The 27,411-nt window shown below is 46.3% G+C and overlaps 1 protein-coding gene across 13 annotated transcripts in view; it reads left to right on the top strand.

The window, feature by feature from the left end:
• BACH2 (BTB domain and CNC homolog 2) overlaps positions 1-27,411 on the top strand; it is a 362,273-nt gene that overhangs the window by 323,303 nt on the left and 11,559 nt on the right. For all 13 annotated transcript variants that reach the window (XM_047732095.1, XM_047732087.1, XM_047732098.1 and 10 more), the window contains one exon: positions 15,758-17,350. In XM_047732095.1, coding sequence (XP_047588051.1) covers positions 15,758-17,350 — 1,593 coding nt within the window. The remainder of the gene's footprint in view (positions 1-15,757; positions 17,351-27,411) is intronic.

The raw sequence follows: 27,411 nt of genomic DNA, 5'->3' as shown, positions 1-27,411 counted from the left end.
TGCTCAGGTCACCGTAGGGTGAAGGGGAACTACAATGACTAGGGAAGGCAGCTCTAAAGTGCTAGTAATTGCTGACAGACTTAGCAGTTTAACTTAGAGTCATATGATGATCCAGAACAAACAAGAACAGCCGGAATAGCCTTTCGGGTCTGCATTCAATATAATCAGCTGAAGATTTTTTCTATGTGAGGGGCGCCTGGGTGGCTCAGCAGGTTAAAGCCTCTGCCTTTGGCTCGGGTCTTGATCCCGGGGTCCTGGGATGGAGCCCCACATCGGGCTCTCTGCTCGGTGGTGAACCTGCTTTCCCCCTCTCTCTGCCTGCCTCTCTGCCTACTTGTGATCTCTGTCAAATAAATAAATAAAAATCTTTAAAAAAAATTTTTTTTTCTATGTGATGAACAAATAAGAGGTCCTAAATGTCCTCCCCCCCCCCTCAAAAGTACACCATTCAGATTCTACGTATATTTTTTTTTTAAGATTTTACTTATTTATTTGACACAGAGAGAGAGAGAGAACACAAGTAGGCAGAGAGGCAGGTGGGGAGAGAGAGAGAGGGAAGCAGGCTCCCCTCCGAGCAGAGAGCCCGATGTGGGGCTCGATCCCAGGACCCTGAGACCATGACCTGAACCGAAGGCAGAGGCTTAACCCACTGAGCCACCCAGGTGCCCCTCTACGTATATTTTTTGAGGCAATTTGCTTCTCTTTGCCGTGTTCTCTTCCTATGACTTGCCCTACAACCCAACTCTATATAAGTATCTTGTGTTCTTGTGCTCCCTCTCCTGGTCTTTTCTGTCCTTCGGTAAGACGGTGTTCCGAGCACTGCGCACCCTCCAGGTGGGGGCTTGGCAGGTTCACAAAGAAGCTCAGAGCGCTGCAGGGTTTGTTGTAAGATCCATAGGGGACCAGCAACAGATTCACGTCCTTGTTGTTTGCAGTCCAGCTGGACTACGTGAAAAAGGGCCATCCTGGCACGGAAGAGAAACGTGCCTGGCATCCTTTTTGAGACATGAAATGCTCTCCAGAAAGAAAAAAAAAAAAATTACAATAAAAAGCACTTATAGTACATTTTGGAAAATAGTCCTCCCTGGAGATGTACAGATGCTTGGAAGATGTGCCCTATCAGTTAGCCGTGCTAATTACCTAATTATCTGGTCAGGTGCAATAAAAACTCCTTTGACATTCTGTTCCTTCCATATGCAGCTCAAGTGTTCTGGTATCTGCTCCTGAACTGTGGTGAGGGGTGCACCGTACTCTCCTCCCACCATGAGTAAGAATGTGGGATGGTCTCCACAGCTGGCTCTGGGGATGCTTTGCATTGGGGGCATGAAACCTGGAACAGGGCAGTGCGAGGTCCTGCCACAGAGCTAGCGGGATGACACTCCCTCGAGAGGGCGACCAGACTTCACCTGGCCTCCTTGGCTCCGCTGGAGCTGCTTCTGAGCTCTGACCCTGCCCACTTCTTTCTCCGGTTGTGGTCACTTCTGAGACATTTCATAATTTTACCCGCTTACCTTATTTTTTTTTCCCCATTTGACTTTCTGAAATAGCATCCCAGAGAAGTATGTCATTTCTCCTACTTCAGTGTAAAAGAGGATTTTGATTTTGCTTTTCTCAAGCCCATCTGGAAGAGCACACACCCCCAAGTCTAAATTTCTGTGATTCTGACTGAACATGCTCAGGAAGAACCCGTTTTACTCAACCATTTAACATATCCAGCTTCGTTTCCAAACCAGCTCCTGACTTGTTCCCGCTGTCCTGAGGGATGGTGGCTGTGTCCTTTCCTGAAGCCCCATCTGCTTTGCTCTAAGGTTTTCTTCTGTGGACTGTCAGCTTCTTCCCAGTGGATCATTTCTTTTTCTCCATGGTGCTCCCTTTTATGGGGTACATTTGAAGTTTCATTTAGATGGGGTGGTGAGCACTGGTTGGTCTTAGGTAGAGAAGACTGTTAAATCCTAGGTATTTATGGAAGGTCCTTTGCTAGAAGACCACGAGACTGTAACAGAACCACAATATCTGGAGGGCAAAGATTGACTTGCAGGGGTCTTCGGCTCTCCTATCTTCCAGCCTGCTCCCATCCAAGCTTTGTGCCCTTTGATAGCCCATGCTCACCCCTCTTCTTTCAAAGCCTGAGGCACGGGAGTCTCAACCGTATAGAGTTTTAACACTTACTTGTTCTCCAGCTGTGGAGAGCACATGGTGAGCTTCTCCACAGTAAACCTATACTGTTTGCTTCTTCCCAATTTACCTCAGTGCCCAACAAAGTAAATGATCAAATGTTTTTGGATTGCTGATTGAGTAGTATCTTGTTTGTGCGAGAAACATAGTCTGTACACAAAAATACTCGTGGCTCCAACACTTCTCTGTGATCTAATGATTTCCTCTTAATTTACCTTTTTTGAATACTATTTCATCTCATTGGCATGGAAATGTCACCTTTTGCTCATCCTCTTTCAATGTGTGATGTTGTTGAATTCTACAAAAAGTAACCAACTCGGGGTGCCTGGGTGGCTCAGTGGGCTAAAGCCTCTGCCTTCGGCTCAGGTCATGATCCCAGGGTCCTGGGATCGAGCCCTGCCTTGGGCTCTCTGCTCAGTGGGGAGCCTGCTTCTCCTTCTCTCTATGCCTGCCTCTCTGCCTAATTCTGATCTCTCCCTCTCTGTCAAATAAATAAATAAAGTCTTAAAAAAAAAAAAAAAAGACAGTCACAGTGGAACATTTAGATAACAGTGCAAAATAGTTCTTGTGTGAGGAAATGCCAGGACTGGGTATCTATAAGCAGCAGCTATTGTCCAAGTTGGGAACAGGGTCCAGTTAAATCACCACCTCCTTTGCAAGGGTTTCTTGTGGCCCTTGCATTCCATATTGATGGACACCCCCGACCCCAGTCCAGGTACAGCTGGAATTGGCAAAACAAAGTGAAGAAAGCATCCAGGCAGGGAGCACAGCCTGAGCAAATGCTAGAAGGCAGGAGAAAGGCTGCAGTCTGGCTCGAGAGAACAACTGGAAATGAGACGGGAAAGGGCATCAGTCTGGGGGACACTGGGAAGCCAGACAAGAGCGTGAACTTTGCTCTCTAAAGCAGGGACTTGCTGCTTGAAATATAGTCATAGTCCGTGTCGGGAACATTCCCCTAAAGACTGTCCAGGGCAATCCCGAGAGATCATGGCGGTACAGGGGAGAGGAGAAATGGTATCAACAGAGAGAAGGAGAGGTGTTTGTTTTTTTTTTTTTTTTTTTTGCTTTGAGTCTCGGTACTTTTGCCACAGTGGTGACCTAAAGATTCTTAAGCCCAGGCCTCCTACGCTTGTTAAAGAAAGAAATGACGAGGCCATCCAGACACCTGCTCGCTTCGTTGGGGTTTTCAGAGCTACATCACTCTGGAAGGCTGCTGGTGATGTGTTGTGGATGGGCTCTACATTCCTCCCTCCATGAGCCAAATAGTCCTGAGGCAGTAACACCAGGAAACTGGAGGGCTTGTTTTCTAGGACGGTTTGCTAGGCTTCTGACTTCTGACTTTAGTGACTAGAGTCCCATCAAAATGCTGGAATACCCCCGGTTCGTAGATGCCTTACCTCACATCTTTAAAGGTGTGCTCGCGAGTGGTTTGGTTCACCCAAACCAAGAACGCCTGGTGTTCTTGAGATGTGGTATTTGTCAAAAACCAAGAGTGTGTTTTCAGAATGTTTGGATATGTTTATTTTTAGTAGAAAAGGTGTTTTCCTAGTTAGGAGCTGTAAGTGAAGAGGTCTTTCATAACCGTTCCTAGCCGCGTTCAAAATAGATGCCCCAGAACAGACTCCACTGCACCTTCTGGAAGCGACTGTGACTTCTTTCCTTTTCTCACCATCCCCCAAGTCAGCATGGAAAGTGTGTTTCAGCCCCACAGAGAATGGAAACAACCAACCTGACTTTGTTGGGAATTTCTGGCTCCCCTGCTTCAGCAGCCGGGCTGCCAGAGATGACTCCATTGTCAAAAACAGCACCATGCCCTCATGCCCCAGCAGTCTGAAGTCCCAAACACACCGCTCTTCTCAGCAACGGCCTGCTCCCTGTCCTCTTGGACGTCATTGGCCAGCCTGGCGAGCCTGCATCCCAGGAAGGGCTGCGGAAGGCTGCAGGGCAAGAGCCCAACCGATTGGGCCAAACCTGCAACCATGGCCACACAGATGGCCTGACTCGCTCCCTCTCTATTCCCTTCTCTGATGACAGGAATCGCCTAGAGAAAAGATGAGAACTCCAGGGGACGGAGGGGAAGTGGCTGAGGGACTACCCTGATTTCGTGTTCCTATCCAGGATTCTGGGTGTTGTCTCATCCGGTCTCCTCAGCCCCAGGCCGCAGGGCCTGTGCTTTCTGTCTGCCAGTCCCGACAGCCCCCCGGGACAGCCATTGTCCCAGTCACAGATGGGGGTTTTGTGTTGACAGTGGCCGCTGTTTAAATCCTCACAGAGCACAGATGGCGCCTGCATTGCATCAGCATTAACTCTTCTCTGTTGGCAGAGCCCATGGTAGAAACAGGAGAAGGGAGGAGAAATCAGAGTGTACCGTCCCTTGGGCAAAAAGTCTGGTTTCCATATATGCGTTTACCCGAAGTTAGTGTAGAGCCTTGGTTAATGCCATCAGTGTGTCCCAGCTTCTGTTATATGGTGGTTAGTTAAGAAGGACTCAGATGAAGGAAACTAAAGACTATAGAAATACTATTATTTGCTGTCGTATACACCATGCCCATAAGGCAAAATCCACAGCTTTGTTCTTTCCAGGAGCCCCAGTAACCCCCACTTCCCTTGCAAAGGCAATGAGGCAGGCATTGAGAAGATGATATACATCTTTTTAGAATTTTTAATGTTTGCATCTCAAAAGCCCTTCAAGTATATGATTTCTTCAGCACATCCTGACTTATTCCTATTTTGCAAAGGAAAGGGGGAAAAGGACAGCAGAGTATCTCCAGTTGTCAGGATCGAATTACCTTCCTTATTAAACACCAGTGGCCCACCCTTGATGATACCAGGTCCTCTTGGCTATTGGCGTATTAGTGGAGCATAAACCCACTTGCGCCAGAGATCAGCTAGAAAATAACATTTCCACAAAAGACATGTGATCTGTCAGTTCTTCCGTTTTGATTTCTGATGGAAAATAAGACTTCAGTTCTTGAAGAAAAAAAATCCCTAACCAGGCTTGACAGATGTCTTCAAATATGTGATGGACTGTCATGTGAAGGAAGGATTCAAATTGCCTGCTTGCCCCTGTGGGCATTACTAGGGTTAGCTCAATTCAGTTCAACTAATAGTTATAAAGAACCTGCAGTGCACAGGGCTCATGCTTTAAACTAAAAGTGGTCAGAGAAGGAGGGAGATGAATATCCTGCTAAACTCATGACATCAATTATCGCAGAAGCAAGCAGGTTTGACATTGATGTAAAAGTGTGAAGTATTAGGTGAATCATTGGCTAAACCAAGGAGAAGGGGAAGAGAGAAGCAATACTTATAGTCTCCAGTGTCTATCCATCAATGGGTGAAGCAGGAGTAATTAAAAAATTGAATTGGAGATTACTGCCAGGGTGATAAATAGAATTTCTTAGTAATCTAATGAGCAAGAGGACATCACGCTGAAATATGGCCGTGAGATGGAACTCCATATTTACAAAATTAGAGCAAAGGAGAAGCATGATGCAGAACTTCAACTATAGGAATAGCTCCCAGAATTCTCTTCAACCAAGAAAAGAATACCTGAGTAGTTATTGATTTGCCCTACTGGCAGTTTCACCTTTAAGAAGGTAGAGAGTACAAAAGTAGAATTGCTATTTTGTTCCTAATACTGACTAACTAAAAGGAATTGATAGGAGTCAATCCTCTCCACATGAGAGGATCCTTAGAAGAAAGAGATTATCATCTCAGAGAAAGTGATCGTCAAAGAGGACATTTTGTACAGTTTGAAATATTTCAACACCTTTTTGTATTACAATAAAAAGAAAACCCAACATGAAATTGACCATCTTAACCAATTTTAACTGAACTCTACTGATGTCCATCAAACATTCATCTTACCTAAAAAATGTTCACATTGTTATGAAACAGGATCTCCAGAATTCTTGTCATCTTGCAAATCCGAAACTCTGCACCCATTAAACAACAATTCCCCTTTTCTTCTTGACCCCAGCCCCTGGTAACCACCATTCCATTTTCTATATCTATGAATATGACTACCTCAGATACCGTATAAAAGAGGAATCATATAGTATTTGTCTTTTTGTGACTGGCTCGTTTTACTTGGCATAATGATCTCAAGATTTACTCATGTTGTAGTATATGATAGAATTTCTTTCCTTTTTAAAACTGCACAATATTCCATTGTCTTTGTATACCATTTTGTTTTTCCATTCATCCACCAATGGACATGTGGGTTTAAGCAGACAAGGAAAATAAATGAACGGTTCTGTTTAGGGCAAGAAGACAAGACAACCAACAGCTGGTCTTGGGTCTGACCAAAGGATAGCAGAATCCACAGTTACCTCCATATTGTGTTTCAAGGAGACTGTCTATTAGATGGAAAAGTAAGAAGAATTTGGAGAAGGGAGTGTAAACGCCAGGTAGATAATACCCAAGTTCCCAATGTTGATGAAGTAAACCCCCCAAACTGCAGAAAAAAAAAAATTAGACATGATTATGGAACATCTTGTTATGGTCAAAATCTTTGAAAAATTGCCGAACCTAGGAAAGCGTCAGAAGTCTGGATGGAAATCAGAAAATTACGTAATTTTTTTTAAAAAAGGAAGAAAGTAGATCTTTAAAAAAAATTGACTGAAGAACAATTTGTATAATGGGAATGATTTATCTGGACAATAAATCTGAATATTGACACAAGCATATACCCTGGGGTCAAAAAAAATCAATTTTGCAAGATTAAGATGGACACATGGCTTATCAGTAACACATGCTGAAAAAAACCTCAGAGATGTTCACTGATAGCACCATAAGTATTCAGTGACAATGAAATACATCTTAGTTGGCATTCCTAGAAAATAGGATCTCAACTGAGGAAGTGATAGTTCTGTCCGCCATACCAGTGACTGGAATATTTACCCAGACCAGATACCCTGCTGGGGATGCAGTAAAACTCAGGGTCATTCTAAAGAGAGCAGTGAGGAAGGTGTAAGGGCTCATAACTGGTTAGGTTACCAGGATGGGAATTTTGGTTTGATATGAAGAACTTAGAGGGCTCTGATGAGGGACTGAACTTCTCACACCTGGAAGACTTAAAAAATGTTTTGTGTTTTCTGGTTGAAGATCAAGTGGTTGATGGTTGGTTTGAAATTACTAAAAAAAGTTGAGGAGGTAAAACCAAACCTTGACTCAAGAGAATTAGGGTCTAGGAAGATCATTGGTTTCCTGAATGGGGAAAGGGTCATTTAAAATGGAAATTAGGTAATTTTTAAAAATCTTCTTTTAAAAAATAATTTTCGGTTGGAGGCGGTTTTTCAAATGAAACTATAAACCTAGATGCAGGTTTTACTACTTCATTACCAGTGAGTGGGATGCTTTTCACTTTCATTTTACACTGAAAAATGTAAAAAGTTACTACTATTTAATACCTATTTTAGGATCTACACTTATACTGAAATTAGATTTTTTAAAATTATTCCATGAACTTCATTATGTAATCTTTCAGAAGGGAGACTTCCTGTTTTCATTTATACCTTTAGAGTAAATATGAATACATTATCTTATATGTATGTCATATATAAATTTTGCCTGTCCCTTACATGAGAAAGATAACCATACCTGAATGAGAAAGGAGCAGGAGAGTTGAACTCTACGGTCAGAATAATTGAGTTAAACCCTGGTTGACCAGCTGTGTGACTTTGGGAAAATCCCTCCACCTTTCTGGACTTTCTGGGCTTCATCTTTTTTGGCTTCCTTGTCTGTAAAGTGGATGAGGATTGAGTCAGGGAAACAGAAACAATGACAGGTGTTTCAAACAGAGGGGATAGAAAACAAGGAATTGGTTACACAGGTGTTGGAAAACTGGAAGAACAGAAAGGGGAAGCAGAATTAACTCAGTGACTCAGGCGCCTGGGTGGCTCAGTCGGTTAAGAGTCTGCCTTCAGCTTGGGTCATGATCTTAGGGTCCTAGGATGGAGCCCTGCATCAGGCTCCCTGCCCACTGGGGAGCCTGCTTTTCCCTCTCCTGTTCCCTCTGCTGTTGCTCCTCTCTCTCTCCCTGTCTCATAAAAAATCTTTTTAAAAAAATTAACTCAGTGATTAGTGATTATAGGAAGCAGCTACCACTCCTAGGGCCAAAGAGGATACAAGGAGCCTAGAGAAGGAGCTGATACCTGTACCTGTGAAGGAGACAGCCCTTGCCAAAAACTCCAGCACGGAGTCAAGGATGTAGCCTCCTCCAGAACACACAGCCAGGGAAGGAAAAGAAAGAGAAGAAACAAAGAACCACATCTTTCCTCTCAATTTCTGATATCCCACCAGTGCCCCCTATTGGCAGAATCTAATAATAAGTCAACCAGCAAAGAAGCCTGAGAAATGTACTCTGCCAGCATTACAAAGGGGAACAGAAAAAAGAATTGGCATAAAGCCAAGAGACAATAGTCAAGAGGTAGCATATGAGGTTATAATGTCAGACCAAAGTAAATTAAGGTATAGAAGTCAAAGTTAGTGGTTGGTCAGAATTATTTATATTTCCCCTGTTTGTATTAAAGTAATGTTACTTTAGGACACAGATGGAGTTAGATGGATGGAAAGATAAACACAGACACTGATAAATACATTTAGTTCTGAGCTGAATAATTTCTGAATAAGTTTCATGAAAGTTTTTCTAATTAAAAAAAAGTTTATATTTAGGGGTGCCGAGGTGGTTCAGTGTGTTAAGCATCTGCCTTCGGCTCAGGTCATGGTTGCTGAGTCCCAAGGATCAAGCTCTGCATTGGGCTCCCTGCTCAGCAGGGAGTCTGCTTCTCCCTCTGCCCCTCCCCCTGCTCATGCTCTCTCTTATTCTCTCTCTCAAATAAATTAACGAAATCTAAAAAAAAAAAAAAGTTTATGTTTAGTTCATGATTTAGGAACAACTACAAGATATATGTTTTTGCAAACCCTTGTGACAGGAATAGTTATAGTGAAAATGTGACTTATTGTGGGATCCTTCCTCAAGAGTTCCCAGGAATTAATTTCAGGTAGTCTGAGTCCATGAACAGACTCCAGTCTGAGATCATGACTCTTCATTATGGGGAGACCTAGAGTCTCATATGAGTCAACTCAAGTCAGGTCTTTGTTCACTGAATGTACCTGATTTTCCTTTTTTATTTTATTTTATTTTTCTGATTTTCCTTTTTTCAAACAACCAAAAAGTACCTTAGTAGGCAAACCATGTATTTCCAGGATACTCCTGGCCCTGCTGGTAACCACTGACCTGTGCTGCCGATCCCAGCAGCCATGCCAGCAAGTCTTTGGAGTTTTAGTGTAATGGAGTTCCACTGTTTGGATGTCGTCTGCCCCACTAAAATCAGGGAGCCTATCTCAGCTGCAGGCAAGAGGGCCTGTGCATTCAGGCATGCATGTGTGCGTGTGTCTTGACACGCCATATTCATAGACACACAAGCTGTTCAGGGCTCCATGGTCGGTAGGACCCTGTACTTAGTTTAATGTTCGGCTGTTCCTGGAAATCACGTAACCACTTTGGATGGTGGGTAGAGGGAGGCAGATGTGAATCGAAGGCCCAGAAAGGGTCTTGCAGATAAAGTGACATTGGAGGAAGAGCCAGAAGGAGAGGGAGTGAGACTTGCCATTCTTTGACTTATTCTGATGAACTTCAGCTCAGCCTTCAACATTCAAGGCAAAGGAACCTTTTCCAGAAAGGCTTCCACTGATGCTCTGAGCAGTTACTGCCCCCTGCTTTGCTCTTCCCTTAGCACCCTTTAAATACCTGTTCCATGCTTAGGTTACATTATAGACCTTTGTATTAAACATCTGTCTCCCTGCTCGCCCTCTTAGCTCCTTGGAGAAAGCACAACTATTTCTGTTCATTTTTTTTTTTTTAATAATTGTAGCAGTAATTGTTGTTACTCAATGCCAGATCTTGTTCTAAAGGTTTTACCACAAGATGGGCACTGTTGGTATCCCTGTCTTATAGCTGGAGAAACTGAAGGACAGAAAGGTTAAGTAACCAGCCCAAGTTCCCAAGCAGGTACACAGCAGAGCTGGGATTTGAATCCCAGAAAACTGGTTCCTTCGGTTCTCACACAGTGCACAACGAGTGCCCAGTAATTGTTGGTGAGTGAATGAACGAGTGAATGAATGAATGAAAAAAAGGTAAAGAAAAATAGTGACTAAATGTTCAGGTAGAGAATCTCAAGGGGGCAGATTTACAAATAGTAGAGGATCTTTATGTTGTGGCTACATCAAGCCTACAGGGGAGAGGAAAGACAATTTTATGCTTTTAAGCCACATTTACTAGCACAGATAATTACTTTCTTTAGGGAAGAAAAACACTATATAAAATTATATGCTTATATGTATAAATCAACTTAAATGTTTATCTTTATTTTTACAAAAAATGGAAATGGAAAAAAGATTGGTTTCTCTGGTTCTATCTTTAGCTAAATTAATACTAAAACAACCAGAAGCTTTGTTGAAAGAGTGAAGCTCATTAATTTAACAAATACAAATACGCCCAGATATAAGTATAATATGCTTATATAACATGCTGCTTTGGGGAGAAAAGCATGATAATATGGATAGTGATTATAGAAAATTAAGATTAGGGGCACATGGGTGGCTCAGTCGCTTAAGTGTCTGCCTTGAGCTAGGGTCATGATCGTGGGGTCCTGGGATCAAGACCACCATCGGGTTCCCCACACAGGAGGTGCTCTTCTCCCTCTGCGTGCTGCTCCCCCTGCCTGTGTGCTCTCTCTCTCTCTGCCAAATAAATAAATAAAGTCTTTTTTTTTTAATTAAGATTAGAAGTGACACCTCATCACCAAATCAGTCTCCCTCCTGCAGAATGGAATGCAGTGCTGTGTGGGGGTGGAAAGGAAGAGTGAGTTGTCCCCAAAGTTGTTTTCTTTGACAAGTGCCTCGCTGTGCAAAGGGTTCAGAGGGATGGCCGTGACTCAGTATAGTAAAAAGCCCATCCAGCATAGCTTTGTTACTGTCATCTCCCCAGCCCCTGCAAGTATATAAGAGATCCGTCTTCATCGGGGAAGCATGCGTGATGTGGCTTGTAAGCCCACAGTTCAGCAGCCTTGAGAAGTGTGCCATCCCTCCCCTAGAAAACAGTCCCAAGATCTCCCCATGCATCTGGTCCGCCCTCTGAGGAGGAGCTCAGTGCTACAACCACATGTAAATACTGCCAGAACCAACGGAGAAGACCTTAATCACATGGCTTGAGTAGAGAATGCTGCTCCAAGTCTCCTAAAAATTCCCAAGCCCTGTTTTCAGTAGACACATGAAGCCCACTGTCTGATCCCTGTAATGATCCAGAGCGATGGAAACTGTTAGATCTTTCCTTTCAGGAGCTCTGTCCAGCAGGAAGCCGGGTAACTCCGGAGAGGGAGCTTTGCAAACAGCACCTAAACGTGCCCTATGCCCGCTGAGTTTTCATCGGTTCATCCTCCTTCCACCAACAGCATAGAGAGGGTACATCAGAACCCATGGAACAAAAGGCTAAGGGTCATAGTTTCAGTGGGTCATATTTTCAACACATTATCCTCATGTGGGATCACACCGCGGCACACGAGTTCAGTAGTTTGACCTTGTTTCTTTCAGACCTGAAACTCCACGGTCAAGGCCACTTGCCTTGTGTGTGCCAACTACTGGAGAAGGTCATCACCTGCTTGGGAGCAACCAGAGGGCAAGAGAGATAGCCTGCTTCCCTTAGAGCAGTAGCACACAGCTCCATTACCATCAGCGAAATGGAACTGGTTTGCTATTTCTAGCCACTTCATTCCACTTTAACTTTATGATCATTACCTTTTTAAATAACATTTTTATGGGTCGTTAGTTTTATGTGTGCTTCTCCACTTCCCATCTCTTCTTATTTTTCCCATTATCAGAGACTTACTTGTTAAAAACAGAAAGTAAATAACAATACAGCCTTGTGATCACGGTTTCATAAACATACAGCTTTCCCTTGGTACCTGGATGTTTGCTTTCTGAGTACAGTGAGTGAGTTTAAATGATTCCTAAAAATGGAAAGTCATTGCAAGCTACCAAGATGAATCCTAAAACCAGTATTTAGAAAGCATCTACCTGATTTGACGTGGCCTGCAGGTGAGATGGGCACTTGCATTCTGTTTTGTGTATTTGGAGTTAACACAGCTGGCCTAAAGCATACCAGAGATGGGTTCCTTGGAGGGACACAGAGTGGTTCAGAAGGTACCCATTAGATCAGAGTAGCTCTTGACCCACAGTGAACACAGAGCGATTTCACTGCACTCCAGGTCCTGTTTATGAGGGCTTAAGGGGTCCCCACAGACCTCAGCAGTCACCTTCTCTCCTGAACTGGGAGGGATTTCTCAGCTGACAACTGATCATGTAATCTTGTGATAGCTTTCCCATTGTTGACTGATGTTGTTACTTGATAATTAACTTTCCATTGTTAAGGTGGTATCTACAAAGCTACATTGTAGGTTTCTTGGGCACAGGGCCTAGTCTTGTACTTATCCATTCCTCATAGCACTTCCGTTGGAATCCCAGCTCTACGACCTTGAACGAATTCCTTCACCTCCCTCCTTCTGTTTCCTTGTCTCCAAAACAGAGGCAGCCATGCCTTCTTGGCAGTGTGTTATGAGAACAAGCTAGTGTGGTGCTGGGCACTAGGAGCACTTGGTAGATGGTAACTAGACAAAGCCTGGCACACAGAAGCTGAGCAAAATTTAGCAGAACTGAATGTGACAAAGCAGGATTTAAACTCGTGTGAGGGGAGAGCTAGTTACGGACTCTTGAAATTTCATGTTGAGGACACCACTGCCTCTGACCTTGAACTTGAATGAGAGTTTACAATCCTGGTTTTAATCATGACTCTTTTATGACCATAGGATGATCCTTTCAAGCTTATCATGTCTCCTTGGCCCAAAAGGACTAGTGATGTGATCTAGGATGTGGAGACTGTGCTCATTGGCACCGTCAGTCCCACTCACACTTACGCACCCACTTGTCCCTGCTTGGAGAGGCCTCTTCTCCAGCTCCTTGTAGCCATGTGTCAGTGGCAATGCCCATGACTAATCTAATCATCCCCAGGGGTGTTCCTGGTTTCTCTAGGAATTTTCTTTAAAAGCAGCCATAGTGGGGAACAGTGGCAGGACTTACTAAGACCAATGGCATCGAAATAAAAACAGAATGCCCATAAGGGAGGACTGTTTTAAAAAATGTAAATAACATTGAGGTGAGTTTCCCCCACTTCCCATATACTGAGCACACGTATGCAAACTTGAGATGTGTGCTTCTGTTCAGCAAACGGCAAATTGCCTGGGAGCAGAGCAGAAAATGCTTCCTTATGGAGGGGTCAGCATTGCCTTGATTAGGCCATTCTTCTCTTTGTGGCGAAGTCACATTACAGCAAAGAAATGGGTCATGTGACATTCCCATCACTTCCTTTGGTTACTTGTAAATGGGTACTTCCTTGCTTTGCACTTCCTCGGAAAGGTTCCTGGGGGGAGAGTACATAAAACAGATATAGTAGATACTGCATTTGCTGAATCTATTACCATGTCAGCTTAGTAGGACACAAAGGTAGGTCAGATGAGCTCCCTTTCAATAGTGGTACAAATAAGGGCTGTTCAATAGGACAAATAAGGACTGTCCCCTGCCCTGACTGGTTGGTTGGTGTGGATTATTGGTTTACACAGTGACTTGCTCCAAAAGTCATTCGAGATGATAGTCACCAAACAGACCGTCTTGTTACTTACAGAGCGCTGTAGTTGTATGTTAGGAGCACAAGTAGGCTTCCGACATCTCAGTACCACACAGGCTTTTGTCAGGTGTGTGCTGTGTTAGAGACCCTAATCAGATGCAGAGTTATAAAGAGAAATGAAGCCGTTCGTGATCTGAAGGAGCTTGCTGTCTAGCGGTAGAAACAGACCCAATTAAGTGTAATAAAAGTGAGATGGCAGTGATCGCCCTTGTGGAGCTATAATGTGAGTCTGGCGGTCATGTTTTTCTGTTGTGTTCTTTTTTTAACCCAATATCTTGGGACTCGTTATCTGACAGAGGTGGGTTTTTTTTTTTAATTTGGAATTTTATTTAAAGTCCTTCCGAAATATGAACCAATTAAAATCCCATTCGGTTATATATCCAGGAAATTTCCCTTACTGGAAAGAATGCCGCATATGAAAATTGGTGCTGCTCTGAACACTCCAGGGCATTTTCCTCACACTAGCGATGGGGCTGAGAGGCCGGTATTGTATGTTGTAAGAGGTTGGGAGACCGCTCTGGGATAAGGCAGTGTCCAAGTTGAATCACGGGCAAGGGATAGAAGTCCCTACAAGAGTTTTGGCTGTGTGTGCCGCCGTGAATTCAGTACATGTGAAAGTCAGCTGCAGAACTGGCCAGCTCACCTTGCTCTACTCCAATGCCTTTAGCAGATATTTTGTAATAACTGTTCTTAGAGCTTCCAGCAAGGACCCCATGGTGGCTGCTTTCATTCAGTTTCTACCCATACCATTCAAACCGCAGGTCTGCCTTCCCTTTCGAAGGGTCAGTGGTGTTTGCAAGAACCTAGGAGATGCACGTAGGTTTCCATATAGGGTGAGGAAGCCTGCCCTGAACCCCAGCAAGTTTAATCCACTTCCATCTGAGAGAACAGTTGGCCTTAGGCAATGCATCTCTAATTGTCTAAGTCACCTTCTGCATGCATGGGGGTGTGTGTGGACACAAAGCCGTGCATAAATAGCACATTTTCAATCAATAAAATGTGAAGCATGAGGAGCACATGACAGTAGTAGGCTGAGCCTCTGAAGATTTAGCAGGAAAGAAGGCAGCTGCATGGCAAAGCCATTGCTCGTAATTAGGGAAGGAATAGCCTGTGTCCAGTGCCACTCAGCAGCTTCAACCATTTAAATGGCAGTCGGCCTGTTTAGTTCTGGAACCCCCGTTCTTTCTGGGCCAGCAGTTGATTTGGGGATTATTGTCTGGATTATTGTCCTCTCTGAGGTAATCCCTGTAAGATCAGGTAGGATGTGAGGACTGAAAAGTCCCATCTGGAAACCATGATGAATGAGAAACACAGCAGTTGCTTCCATGTCACTCTTTAACTTGTTAAGTGAAGGAAAACTGTTTTTCGACCCCTGTGGACTTCCAGGTTTTAACAGGCCATATTGCCAGTTTCGCAGTGGACAAGAAAAAACAGAACGCTTTCTTTGGCTCGAGCGAGCCACAAGTGTCACACCTCTCCTTACTAGCAGGGCTCTCCACGGGTGTGACTGGGAGGGAAATTAATAGGCTTCCCATCGTTACCATGTATTTTTGCCAGGATATTTCATTAGCGTCAACACTGCACCGGTTGTCCCCTTGTGGAGTCACCGGACCCTGGTGATTTTCAGTGCCGTGTGCGGGGCGATGGAGTGCGGAGGCACGCACGAGACAGGCACTAATTATTGGAAGCGGAATCACTGCTGACCCAGTGCGAGATTAACTGCTCCCTTGCAGGCTTTATTCTGGGACATTAGCACTGTCTGGTTACCCTGCTTCAGTTGAGGGATTCGGGACAATAGCCACGCTGATGGTAACGTCGGCAATTTCCCTGTTTGTTTTGCAGGTCACGGCCAGGGGCTTTGGGCCTCTGTTACAGTTTGCCTACACCGCCAAGCTATTACTCAGCAGAGAAAACATCCGCGAGGTCATCCGCTGTGCTGAGTTCCTGCGCATGCATAACCTGGAGGACTCCTGCTTCAGCTTCCTGCAGACGCAGCTCCTGAACAGTGAGGATGGCCTGTTCGTGTGCCGGAAGGACGCCGCGTGCCCGCGCCCGCACGAGGACCGCGAGAACTCCGCGGGAGAGGAGGAGGAGGAGGAAGAGGAGACGATGGACTCCGAGACGGCCAAGATGGCGTGCCCCAGGGACCAGATGCTTCCAGAGCCCATCAGCTTTGAGGCCACCACCATCCCCGTAGCCGAGAAGGAGGGAGCGCTGCTGCCCGAGTCGGATGTGCCGGCCGACAACAAGGAGAGCTCCGAGAAGGACGCGTTGACGCAGTACCCCAGATACAAGAAGTACCAGCTTGCATGTACCAAGAATGTCTATAACGCATCGTCACACAGTACCTCAGGTTTTGCAAGCACATTCAGCGAAGAGAACTCTAGCAACAGCCTCAAGCCGGGGCTTGCCGTGGGGCAGATTAAAAGTGAGCCGCCCAGTGAAGAGAACGAGGAAGAGAGCATCACGCTCTGCCTGTCCGGGGACGAGCCTGACAGCAAGGACAGAGCCGGGGACCTCGACATGGACCGGAAACAGCCCAGCCCCGGCCCCGGCCCCGCCCCCGCCGCCGGGGCCACCTGCCTGGAGAGATCCAGGAGCGTGTCCTCCCCCTCCTGTTTAAGGTCTCTGTTCAGCATAAAAAATAGTGTGGAGTTGTCTGGCTTGCCCAGTACCTCTCAGCAGCACTTTGCCAGGAGTTCGGCGTGCCCTTTTGACAAGGGGATCACTCAGGGTGACCTTAAAACTGACTATGCCCCTTTCCCGGGGAATTACGGACAGCCTCACCTGGGCCAGAAGGACGTGTCCAACTTCACCATGGGGTCGCCCCTCAAGGGGCCTGGGTTGGAGGCTCTCTGTAAACAGGAAGGAGAGCTGGACCGGAGAAGTGTGATCTTCTCCTCGAGCGCTTGTGACCAAGTGAGCACTGCGGTGCATTCGTATTCTGGGGTAAGCAGTTTGGACAAAGACCTCTCCGAGCCGGTGCCAAAGGGTCTGTGGGTGGGGGCTGGCCAGTCCCTCCCCAGCTCACAGGCCTACTCCCATGGTGGGCTGATGGCTGACCATTTGCCAGGAAGGATACGGCCCAACACTAGCTGCCCGGTGCCAATCAAAGTCTGCCCTCGCTCGCCCCCTTTGGAGACCAGGACCAGGACTTCCAGCTCATGCTCCTCCTATTCCTACGCAGAGGACGGGAGCGGGGGCTCGCCCTGCAGCCTCCCTCTCTGCGAGTTCTCCTCCTCGCCCTGTTCCCAGGGAGCCAGATTCCTAGCCACAGAACATCAGGAACCAGGCCTGATGGGAGATGGAATGTACAACCAAGTCCGACCCCAAATTAAATGTGAGCAGTCTTATGGAACCAACTCCAGCGACGAATCCGGATCGTTCTCGGAAGCAGACAGTGAGTCGTGTCCCGTGCAGGACAGGGGCCAGGAGGTAGGGAACCCGCATGAATTCAAGCATGTGATCCACTCTTGCGGTCCTTTATCTGGACTCTACCTGCTGCCCCACCACTCCCAGATTAAAGGTTCCAGGAATGGGACTGCTTTCCCATCCACAGAGGCAGGATGTTTCAGTCATTCCAAATTAGCTACTTTTGTCCTAGAAGGCACTTGAAGTTTGATCTAGGTTTCGGTACTCAACAAGCAGAGGCAAGCTGCTTACTAAAAAACATTCAGTCCAATGCATGAAGGGTGTGTTCGGGTACCTCAGCTCTCCCCCTTTCTCCTCCCTTTCTCCTTCTCCACCTGCTTTGAAAGGGTGCCGTACTCATCACCCTCCAGGGTGAAAAAAAAACGGAGAATCACTTTCAAAATTGATTGATTGACACTAGACAGACCCACAATAGCAGGTGCTGGTGCAGCACCCCTTAAGTTTTCCTTGTCAGCAGGAGTCCCCGGGGCCATCCCTTGTCCATGGCAGTGCAGGCGACAAACTGCTCCCCTCCATCACGGTCCCAGGACCCTGCAGAAGCACCCTGGTCAGGCGTACCTAACTGTGCAGTGGATCGTTTCCCGAGCTCCCCACTAATGATGAGAGGAGGAGTGGGGGTGAGTAGCTGTTTCTGCTCACCCTGAAAGCAAAGTACCTTCTCACGCTCTATAGATAAAAATTCCCAAAGGCTCCATCCCCCGTACCAATGCCGGGAGACGAGACGGAGCGGGAACCCACCAGCCACATCATGAGCAACACTCCCATGGCTGAGGAGAAAGAATAGACGCCCCCTCTGCTTCCCTTTCCCCGCTGTAGCATGAAAGTCCCCTGCAAAGATCTGAGGGAGTGTTGTGTCGTGATCTGGCGCTGTCTGGCTGATTGAAAAGGAGCCAACCTGAGAATTGCCACCTGGGTCTCAGGCCCGCCTCGGGAGCAGCAGGAGCAGACCCAGGGAGAGGCCCCTGCTCAGAGCTGCTTGCCTGAAAACCGCAGGAGGAGAGGAAGCCTGGCCCTCACCAGGCCAGCGCCCTCCGTCCGCTTCCACGCTCCCAGGACCTCGGCCCCGTAAAGCAGGGACGGTAACCCAACCAGACAGCAGAAATGCCGCACGGGGTGAGGTGCCTTTTCACAGAGCCACGTGCGGGGGATTCAGCCTCTGTGAGATTGGCAAGAAGCACATGAGGTTTTAGTTAGGGCGTGTTTTGAAAGTAGATCCCAAAGCTCCCCATGCCAACTGCAGAGATGCCCCGTGGTCATTTCCTGGTGTTGCTAGCGAGCCGCTCGGGCTGGTCTGTGACTGCCTGGGGGAAAATGGAGGAGGACAGAAACGTACTGGAAGGATTTCATGTAGCTCAAAGAAATTATAAAGGAAATTTGAATGGGAACTCTTCCTGTCTGAGTACACCCTGTCCCCTCGGGTTTGGGTTGTGCCTAGTGCCCCAGGCAAGTGGCATCTGTGCCCCTCTGAGCTGAGAAGACTGAGTTTTTGTGAAAACAGTGCAACCTTGTGCTCTCTCTTCCCTCACTCGTTTCTCTTCCTCTCATCATAACTTAGGTGAGGTTTTCTTTTTTTATTCCCCCTGACATTGTTCCTAAGCGCCCCTGATGCAGAAACCTAGTCCCTGGGTCAAGTTCATCAGCGTAATGATTTATCTTGCCGAGGAGTGGCGTCTGGAGAAAAGGACAAATGTCTTTGTCTTTGTCTCTACCCGAAGAGGAGCCTCCCACCATTAAGCTGAAGGGGTTGTGTTGTCATGATATTTGCATATGTTCGTGGAACTGTCAGTTTCTGATCATCTCCTTTTATCTCTCTCATATCCCAAAAGAGAGTTTAAAGTCACTTCTTCAAATGAAATGCCACCAACAAGAGCATGTGTGTTTTTCCTGGGTGTTTGGGCAACATCACTTGTCTACCTTTAGAACGTCTCAATTCTAAACGAACCAGTCAAAATGAATGAAGTTTATTCAACCTATAAACCTATAAAAAAATTTCATGAAAAATACCAGTGCTTTAAAAATATTTTTACTTTAACTTTAAAAAAAAAAAAATGCTCTTTGCATTTCTAAACACTGAAAGCAGGAACCTTTACCAGAGCTCTATACTGTTTCAAGAATCACATTTAGCCCCCTGCGGAAGGGCATTTTGGACAGGGTTGGTAGAATAAAGGTAAACTTCTTCCCAGTTTGACATTTTAGTTTTCCTAGAGTAGAGATTAGGTCTTGGAGACCCAGCATGACTGTTCCTCTTTGGGTTAATAATTTTCTTCCAGGAGTTTCTTTGACCCCAGTGGAAGTATGGTCCCCAGTAATAACACTGAAGGCAAATCCTTTATTCACAACGTGAACTATCCCTCGTTTTCCTGAACTGATCCGGAAGAGGCCAGCCTCTGTTGGTCTGAGTCCTGCCCTGATCTGCTCTTCGGAGAAGGCCGGGTGACTCCCCTTCTGCATGAAGCCCAGGGAGACACTGGAGTCAGAAACCAGAGTTCTCCCCTCCAACCAGGCACCTGTCCAGTGCTCCAGACAGACACTGGAGCCGGGCTCCTTCCCAGCCTCTCTTCCTCCACCTCAGTCAGGAGCCAAAATGTTAGCTCGAAAGAAAATATCAGCATTCCTAACAGCCGGTAAAGTGCTCTTGTTACACCATCTCATCGATTCTGACCTCTCTCATCCTTTTTCACAGTCCCCTAGCTTTGAAGAGAGCTTCAATGAGCACAATATTATCCTTCCTCAACAATCACCTCTTTAAAATTACTTTCTTCTTTGAAACAATCAAACACCGCTTACGCAGCCCCTAACAGACCAAATTTAAGAGGCTCTCTCTAGGCCTGCAACAACACAGAAACACATATTTGCACCTCTGGGGGTTTGAGTTTTAGTTTAGTGTCATTTACTGTTGAACTAGCTTCCTTCACAGAGCTGTTCTACTGTGTGCATGCCTCTAGGTCCGTCACATCAGGTTAAATCATACTTCCTTACTATCCGCAGGCCCCACACAGCACAGCTGATAGCTAACCATAGCTATCCTAGCTACCGTCTACCAAGTGACAGTCCAGGTGTTTCCAGTTTTTTTCCCTTCTTATAAAAATTGCCGCAATAAACATTTTTGTGAACATACTCAGTAGTGGTGCTTTTATTTTTGTGGGTTAGAATTCCCTAAGTGGGTTAAAGGTGATGCTGATCTGTGAAATACTGCCTACTTCCCCAAAAGGTTGTATCCTTCAGCAATTTATGGATGTCCGTTCCCCCCCTGTTCTTGCCAGCACTGGCTGTAACCAGTCCTTTTAAATTTTGCCCATCTGCTGGGTAAAAGATAACAACTGACGAGGTGGACGTCTTTTCTCGTGTGTATGTGCCACTTATATTTCCCTTTCTCTGACTTGCCACTTTACATCTTTGCCCATTTTTCTCTTGTGGTGTTCATCTTTAAATCAGTTTGTAGGATCCTTAGTCCCTAATACAGGAATATTAACCTTTTCTTAGAAATGTTTCCCATATTTTCTCCTACTATGTCTTTTTATTTATGGCATTTTTTTCCCCATACTGAAATGTTTAAGTTTCATGCACTCAAGTTATCCATCCTTTTCTAAATGACTTTTGGGTTTGCTATATTACTTAAAAAATCAGTTTGGGAATTTTTGTCTTACTTCCAATGGTGAAAAATATGAACAGGTCATATTAAGTAGAAAAATTAACAAAACAGTATGTATAACAAGGTTCTAATTTGTTTTGTAAATATACATATGACTAAAAAGGCAGTATGGAGAGTAAGATAAAAATAGGAGGCAACGTTGGGGAGGAATATAAGCAAAGTTTCATTCTGTGTACCTCTGTAATGTCTGAATTTTATGTATGTATATCTCACACAGGGTCATGATTTTAATTGAGATACAATTCACACACCATAAAATTTACCTGTTAAAAGTGAATTATTCAGGGATTTTTCACTGATTCACAAAGGTGTGAACCATCTCCACTCTAATTCCGGGACATTTTAATCACCCCAAGAAGAAACACCGTCCCCATTCCCAGGCGCTCCTCACTGTCCTTCCTAAACCCCAGGCAAACACTGATCTACCTTCTATCTCTAAAGACTTGCCTCTTTTGAACATTTCGTAACAATGGGATCTTAGGCTGCGTGGCCTCTTGCGTCTGGCTTCTTTCACTGGGCATAATGTTTTCGACGTTCATCCTTGCCACTAATGTACCAGCGGGTCCACCATACATCGGTGAATTGTTCTTTTTTATTGCGGAATAATCGTCTACCCTGCGGACATAGGGCACTTTGTTGATCCGTTCATCGGCTGAAGGGCGTTTGTATGGTTTCCTCTTTTTGACTCTTATCATTGGTGTGTAAGTGTTTTGTAGACACAGGTTTTCGGTTCTCTTCATTACATATGTAACGGTAGACTCGCTAACTCATGTGATAACAATATGTTTAACCTTTTGAGAAACTACCAGACTGTCTTCCAAGGTAATGGCCCCATTTGACATTCCCACCAGCAGTGCACAAGGGCTCCCATTTTGTTTTGTTTTGTTTTTGAGATTTTATTTATTTGACAGAGAGAGAGAGAGAGCGTGAGTGGGGGAAGGGGCAGAGGGAGACGCAGACTCCCAGCTGAGCAGGGAACCTGATGCAGAACTTGATCCCAGGACCCTGGGACCATTACCGGAGCCAAATGCAGCCGATTAACAGACTGAGACACCCAGGCGCTCCCCAGGGGTTCCCGTTTCTCCATGTCCTCGCCAGCACTTGTCACTGTCCGGCTTTTTATTTTCGCCATTCTAGTGTATGTGAAATGGTACCTCAGGTTCATTTTTACAATGTGAAAATTACAGACAAGTCACAAGTATTTCCCAAGGAGTAACCTTCTTTGTGGGATGGTTTTATACCATAAGCATTTCTAATTAATTGTAGGTTTTAGTAAGGAAGCACTCGAAAGACAATTTGCATGGCCAAAAGGATCAATGAGTTGAACCTGCTCTATTAACACATTTCATGTCAGGAGGGATAAATTGTTCACGAGTGATGATGTGTGTACGTTTGTGTTGATGCATGTGTGTGGAAGCTAGGAGAAATAATGTCTGACATGTAATAAAATGGAAAAGCCGTGTCTGACTCTCACTCTTCCACCCACATGCCATCTCCCAGACATATGTTGTATGTAAAATTTTTATAGTCATTTTTTGTGGTTCATTGAATCAGGCATCTTTCTTAAAATGCCTCTGATTGGTCTGCTTAATAAAAAGAAAACTTCGCAAGGCAGCGTAGACGTCGGCCGCATTTCTAATTAGAACGACGCTCTTGTGTGGTCTAGAAAGATGTTCCCAGCATCTGGAATTCCAATGTGTACTGTCTGTCTGGAAGAAGAAACCATGTGACAAAGAAAGATAGGGCTAATCAACAGAATTAATAATACCTCATATCTATCAGGCAGTTCAGACCTTTCAAAGCACTTTCTCCATCTGTTACCCAATTTTAGTCTTCGGAGCCATCCTGTAAGCTAAGTAGGGTATCTATTATCTTCCTCTCTCACGGATCCTCAAAGAACTTCAGGACGGAGAGAATGAAAGACTGGCTTGAGGTCACACAGCTAATTAATAGCAGTACGACTAAGTCCCAGGTGTCCTGCATTGTAAAGTGGACCGTGAGAATAGAGGGTAGAAGGACAATTTTGCAGGAAACGTTTCTTAGTGGAGATGGGTGATTCTGTCTCGGGCGTCCGTCTAGCACGGACCTGGCAGTACGCCTGCCCACAGCACTGAATCAGCAGCCCAGTGGGGTTGTGCTCCCTCCTGTGAGGAGGGACAGAGCTCCCAGGGTCTTGTAAGAACACAGGTGTTAAGGGCATTGAGCCTCAGGGTACTGTTAGCATGATCCGACTCCCGCTGCTTCTATTCAACATCTGGTAATGAAACCAAGAAAGGAGGTAGGAAAGAAGATTCGCAAACCGGCTTCGGCTGGGATTTCTAGAGGAAATGCTTGTTTTCAGCTTTTCCTGCAACCTTTGCATCTCTGTCCTTCTCCAGTAGCTCCCGTTCAGCAAACCGGCAGCTCCAGGCAAGTGAAATGTGGTAAGGGGCATGGTGATGTGTGGTCTGCTTACAACCCTGTACAAAAGCTGCAGAGGAAAGAGAGTCTCCGGGGAGTCCCTGGGAGCAAGACCGCCATTGTCTGAGGGGGGAGGGGGTGGGAATTTTTTCTCCTCTTTCGTCTCCTATTTGAATTTTCTGCAAGAAGTTATATTTCTTATGTAATTTTTAATGGTATTTTTGTTAAACTGGAAGCAAAGGGTCATTCTGGCTGCAGAGCAGGGTGGTTATTGGTAAGGAGAGAAGTGGAACAACGGATCTCTGTGGGGCAAGACGAGGCACTGGCTCCCCAGGCTCCCGCAGCAACCCTGCCCAGGCCCTGGAGGAGGAGTATTTCGATTTCACTTACCATCCAGATGTTACCACTTTCTCCCACCTTTTGCTGGCCCCTGGGGCCAGAGGTCCCTCAGCACCCTGCCGCAACCCCCCATTTCACCAGGTGCTCCTAAGCTGGAGCCCCCAGAAGGTCTAACCCCACTCTGGGCCCCACTTAGCAGTCTGCCTGGGACTGGGCAAGAAAGTCCTCTGTCCTGTTCTTCCAGTCCTGCTCCAGAGGGCCGAGGAGAGAGACTAGCAAATCAACAGTAGCCAACCATGCACAGGGCCCTGTTGGCGCCCTTGCCTTGCTGACTCAGTGGCTGCGTCTGACTTTCGGAGTCCCAGCTGAAAACCGAAGTGGGGGTAGGGGGCAGCACCCGTGAGAAATCAGTACCCTCAGCTGCACGGGCCCTTCCCCTGCTGTGCGGCGTGCTTAGCCTCAGATGCCTGATGGGCTGCGCTTCCTGTGGGTCTGGTAGCCGATAGCAGGTGCAGGCCAGCATTCAGACAGGTGGTGGTGGGAGCCGGCAGGACGTTTCATCTTGTTAGGCTAAGTGTTTCGCGCTGTTTCTGAGAGTCCAATGAGTGACAATGAAACCACTGCTGAGAAGTAAAACCCAGGAAGAAGAAGTGTGTGGAGGGGCAGTAAATAAGATGGTAAGCCCTATAGGGCCTATTTGGGTTAGAAGAATTCTCCAGAAGAAGAGCCTCCACCCTCTTGAAGTGTTTGAACCTTCGAAGGCTGAGGTGCATTCGCTGACTTTTGAGCCCCGTCTGGGGAGTCTTGGGGGCCTGCAAGTTTGAGAATGGACTATTCTCCCCACTCCATAAGGGGGTCTGTGGCTGCTCTTTATCTCCGGGGAAGATGTCCACTGGCTTGGAACTTACTACTCTGCAAATGAGAAAGAGCCATGGTCAAGTTCACCATTGTTCCATCCCAAGAACCCTTCTGGACTTCCTCTTGGTAGTCAGTGTAAGCTCTCCCTTGTGAACAGAGCCTATTAGAAAGAAAAAGAGTGGTCAGCCGTGCAGTTTCTTTCCCGTGGAAGATCTATAGCTGGCTATTTTCTTTTCCTTTGACCTCTTTAAAAAGCAGCCAATATGGGGCGCCTGGGTGGCTCAGTGGGTTAAGCCGCTGCCTTCGGCTCAGGTCATGATCTCAGGGTCCTGGGATCGAGTCCCACATCGGGCTCTCTGCTCAGCAGGGAGCCTGCTTCTCTCTCTCTCTCTCTGCCTGCCTCTCTGTCTACTCGTGATCTCTCTCTGTCAAGTAAATAAACAAAATCTTTAAAAAAAAAAATAAATAAAAAGCAGCCAATAGCTCTACCGAAACTTCATACGGCCTTTGCTTCAAGGACTTTGAAACGAGCTTTGTTGATTTTTCCTTTTCCTGTCAACCTCTGTTCTGTTTCCCTGGTGTTTCATATTCACTGTCTGGATGATTTTAAATACAGTAGCTCTCGGTCTAGAAGGCCTTTTGACTTTCCCTGTGGCCCAAACCGTAGGTACATATTCTTTGGGAAGAGAAGTAAACAGGATTTAGAGCAGAAGCCGCCTTGCTTTGTGGTGGGCGGAAGGAGAGCCTGCCCGAGGCCCCGTGGTGCTGCAATCTCTGTGGGCAAACAAGGCTTCTGCCTGGTGTGGAAACGTCCGCGTCCCCGCCAGGCTAATCTCCATGTGAGTCAGGCACTGTCCGGGATTGGAGTGTCTGTTATCCAAAGGGTAGAAAGGGAAATCAAACATTCTTCGGATCATTATAAGCCCTGTGCAAACACAGCCCATGGACAAAGCCTGCTGGCTTTCCCTGGCTGCCCGCCTTCAGCAGTGAGAGCAGGGCTGAGCTGAGTGTGGAGGAATGTGTGCTGTGGCAAGTTTGCTTTCTTGGGCCAAAATTGTACAGGTGTCATGGGACACAATTCACCGGGCGGAAGTTGAAAGTTGAATCAGAGCAGCCACTGGGGGCCCTCAGCAAATGTCACGTCCGGCAGGCTCAGAGCTATGAAGGAACCTGATAAAGCAATTGCATCCAGCCACAGAAAAGTCAAATGATCGTGCAGTGTGACTGCCTTTGTGCCTGGGGATTAACTAGCCATAAATGCTGGGATCTAGACCCGGCTTCCTGCATCGGATGCAATCAAAGCAAAAGCCTGAGCTCAGAATAGAGTATCTTCATCTGACTCCCTTGAGCAACGCAGACATAACACGGCAGCTGCTGAATATTAACGAGGGCTTGGTTTCTGCACCCGAAAATATTTTGATCACTTAAACCCGGACCCTCCTGTTTTTCTGGTTTCCGGTTCACTGTGTCCCATTTATTCTGTCTCCTAGAGCTGTGCTGTCCAGTGTAGCAGCCACACGTGGCTATCGAGCCCTAGAAATGTGCCTCGTTCTGAATTGTGCTAAGTGCAAAAAACGCTTCCAGTTTTGAGAATGTAGTGCCAAAAAAGTAAACCATCTCAATAATGTTTATATTAATTACATGTTGAAATATGGTGGACCTATTGGACTCAACTAAATATACTATTAAAATGAATTTCAGTTGTTTCCTTTCACTCCCTTTAATGTGGCTGCTAGAAATGGGAAATCACAGCTCTTGTTTGCATTGGACAGCGCTGGGCGGGCACTGAAGGAAGTGTAGGTTTATAGCGCCATCTGCTGGTCCGCCGAAAGCAGACGCTGATGTCAACAAGCGCTAAGTGAATGAGTCCCAGACTCGGACACTTTGTTAGCCAAGCAACGCGCAAACTTCCTTTTCTGAAACAGGACCAGAACCGAACCCCGAAGTCCCTGCATCACCAACAAGAGTCTTGGAGAGGGCAGTGCTGAAGATCCAGGCCTGTGCACTTGACAGAATATAAGGAGGACACAGATCCATCCCTCCAGAGACGCATTTCCTCTCCTTGGATAATGCTTATTCGTCTTTGTCAAGAGTCTGGAAGTTGGAATCTTGCTGCTGACAGTATCTGCATCAGTTATCACCGCAGCGTAACAAATGACCCCCAGACTTCGCAGCTTAACTCGGTTAAGACCTTTCTGTGGGGCAGGAACTCAGGACTGGCCCATCTGAGCACAGCCGGCTTGGGATACCTCATGAGGCTGAAGTCAGGGGCGGGGCCTTGCATCCATGGAGGTTTGACGGGGCCTGCAGAGTCCACATCAGGGTGGTTCGAGCACTGACTGGCCAGCTAACGCTGGTTGTTGGCCTCAGGTCTCAGTTGTTCTCCACACAGGCCTGGGGCTGCTTGGGAGTCCTGTAGGCTGGCAGCTGCTTTCCTCCAGAGAGAGCAGCCTGAGAAGCCGAAGAGGAAGCTGCAGCCCCTTTTATGACCCAGCCTCAAGGCACATGCTGTGACTTCTACCGCATGGTGGTGATCCAGGGGCAGGAATGTACATCCTGCCTCCGGACAAGGAAATGTCAATATCACGTTGGAAAAGAAAATGTGAGATGGGATGGCCATTGTAGTTTTGGAAAACACAGTCTGCCCAAGTGTCCAATTTTGTATAGTCCTATGCAGTTCAGAAGCCTGCCCCATTCTGCAGATGAGGAGACTGAGGCCCAGAGAAGTAAGGTAACTAGCCTGAGGTCTGGTGGACGGACTAAAGCCCACATCCAACTCTTAGTCCACCCCGATGTAGACTTCCTGAGTTCTGCC

The sequence above is a fragment of the Lutra lutra genome, chromosome 6 (assembly GCF_902655055.1).
Source record: "Lutra lutra chromosome 6, mLutLut1.2, whole genome shotgun sequence".
Taxonomy (NCBI): Eukaryota; Metazoa; Chordata; class Mammalia; order Carnivora; family Mustelidae; genus Lutra; species Lutra lutra.
This window is presented reverse-complemented; position numbering and strand designations above follow the sequence as displayed.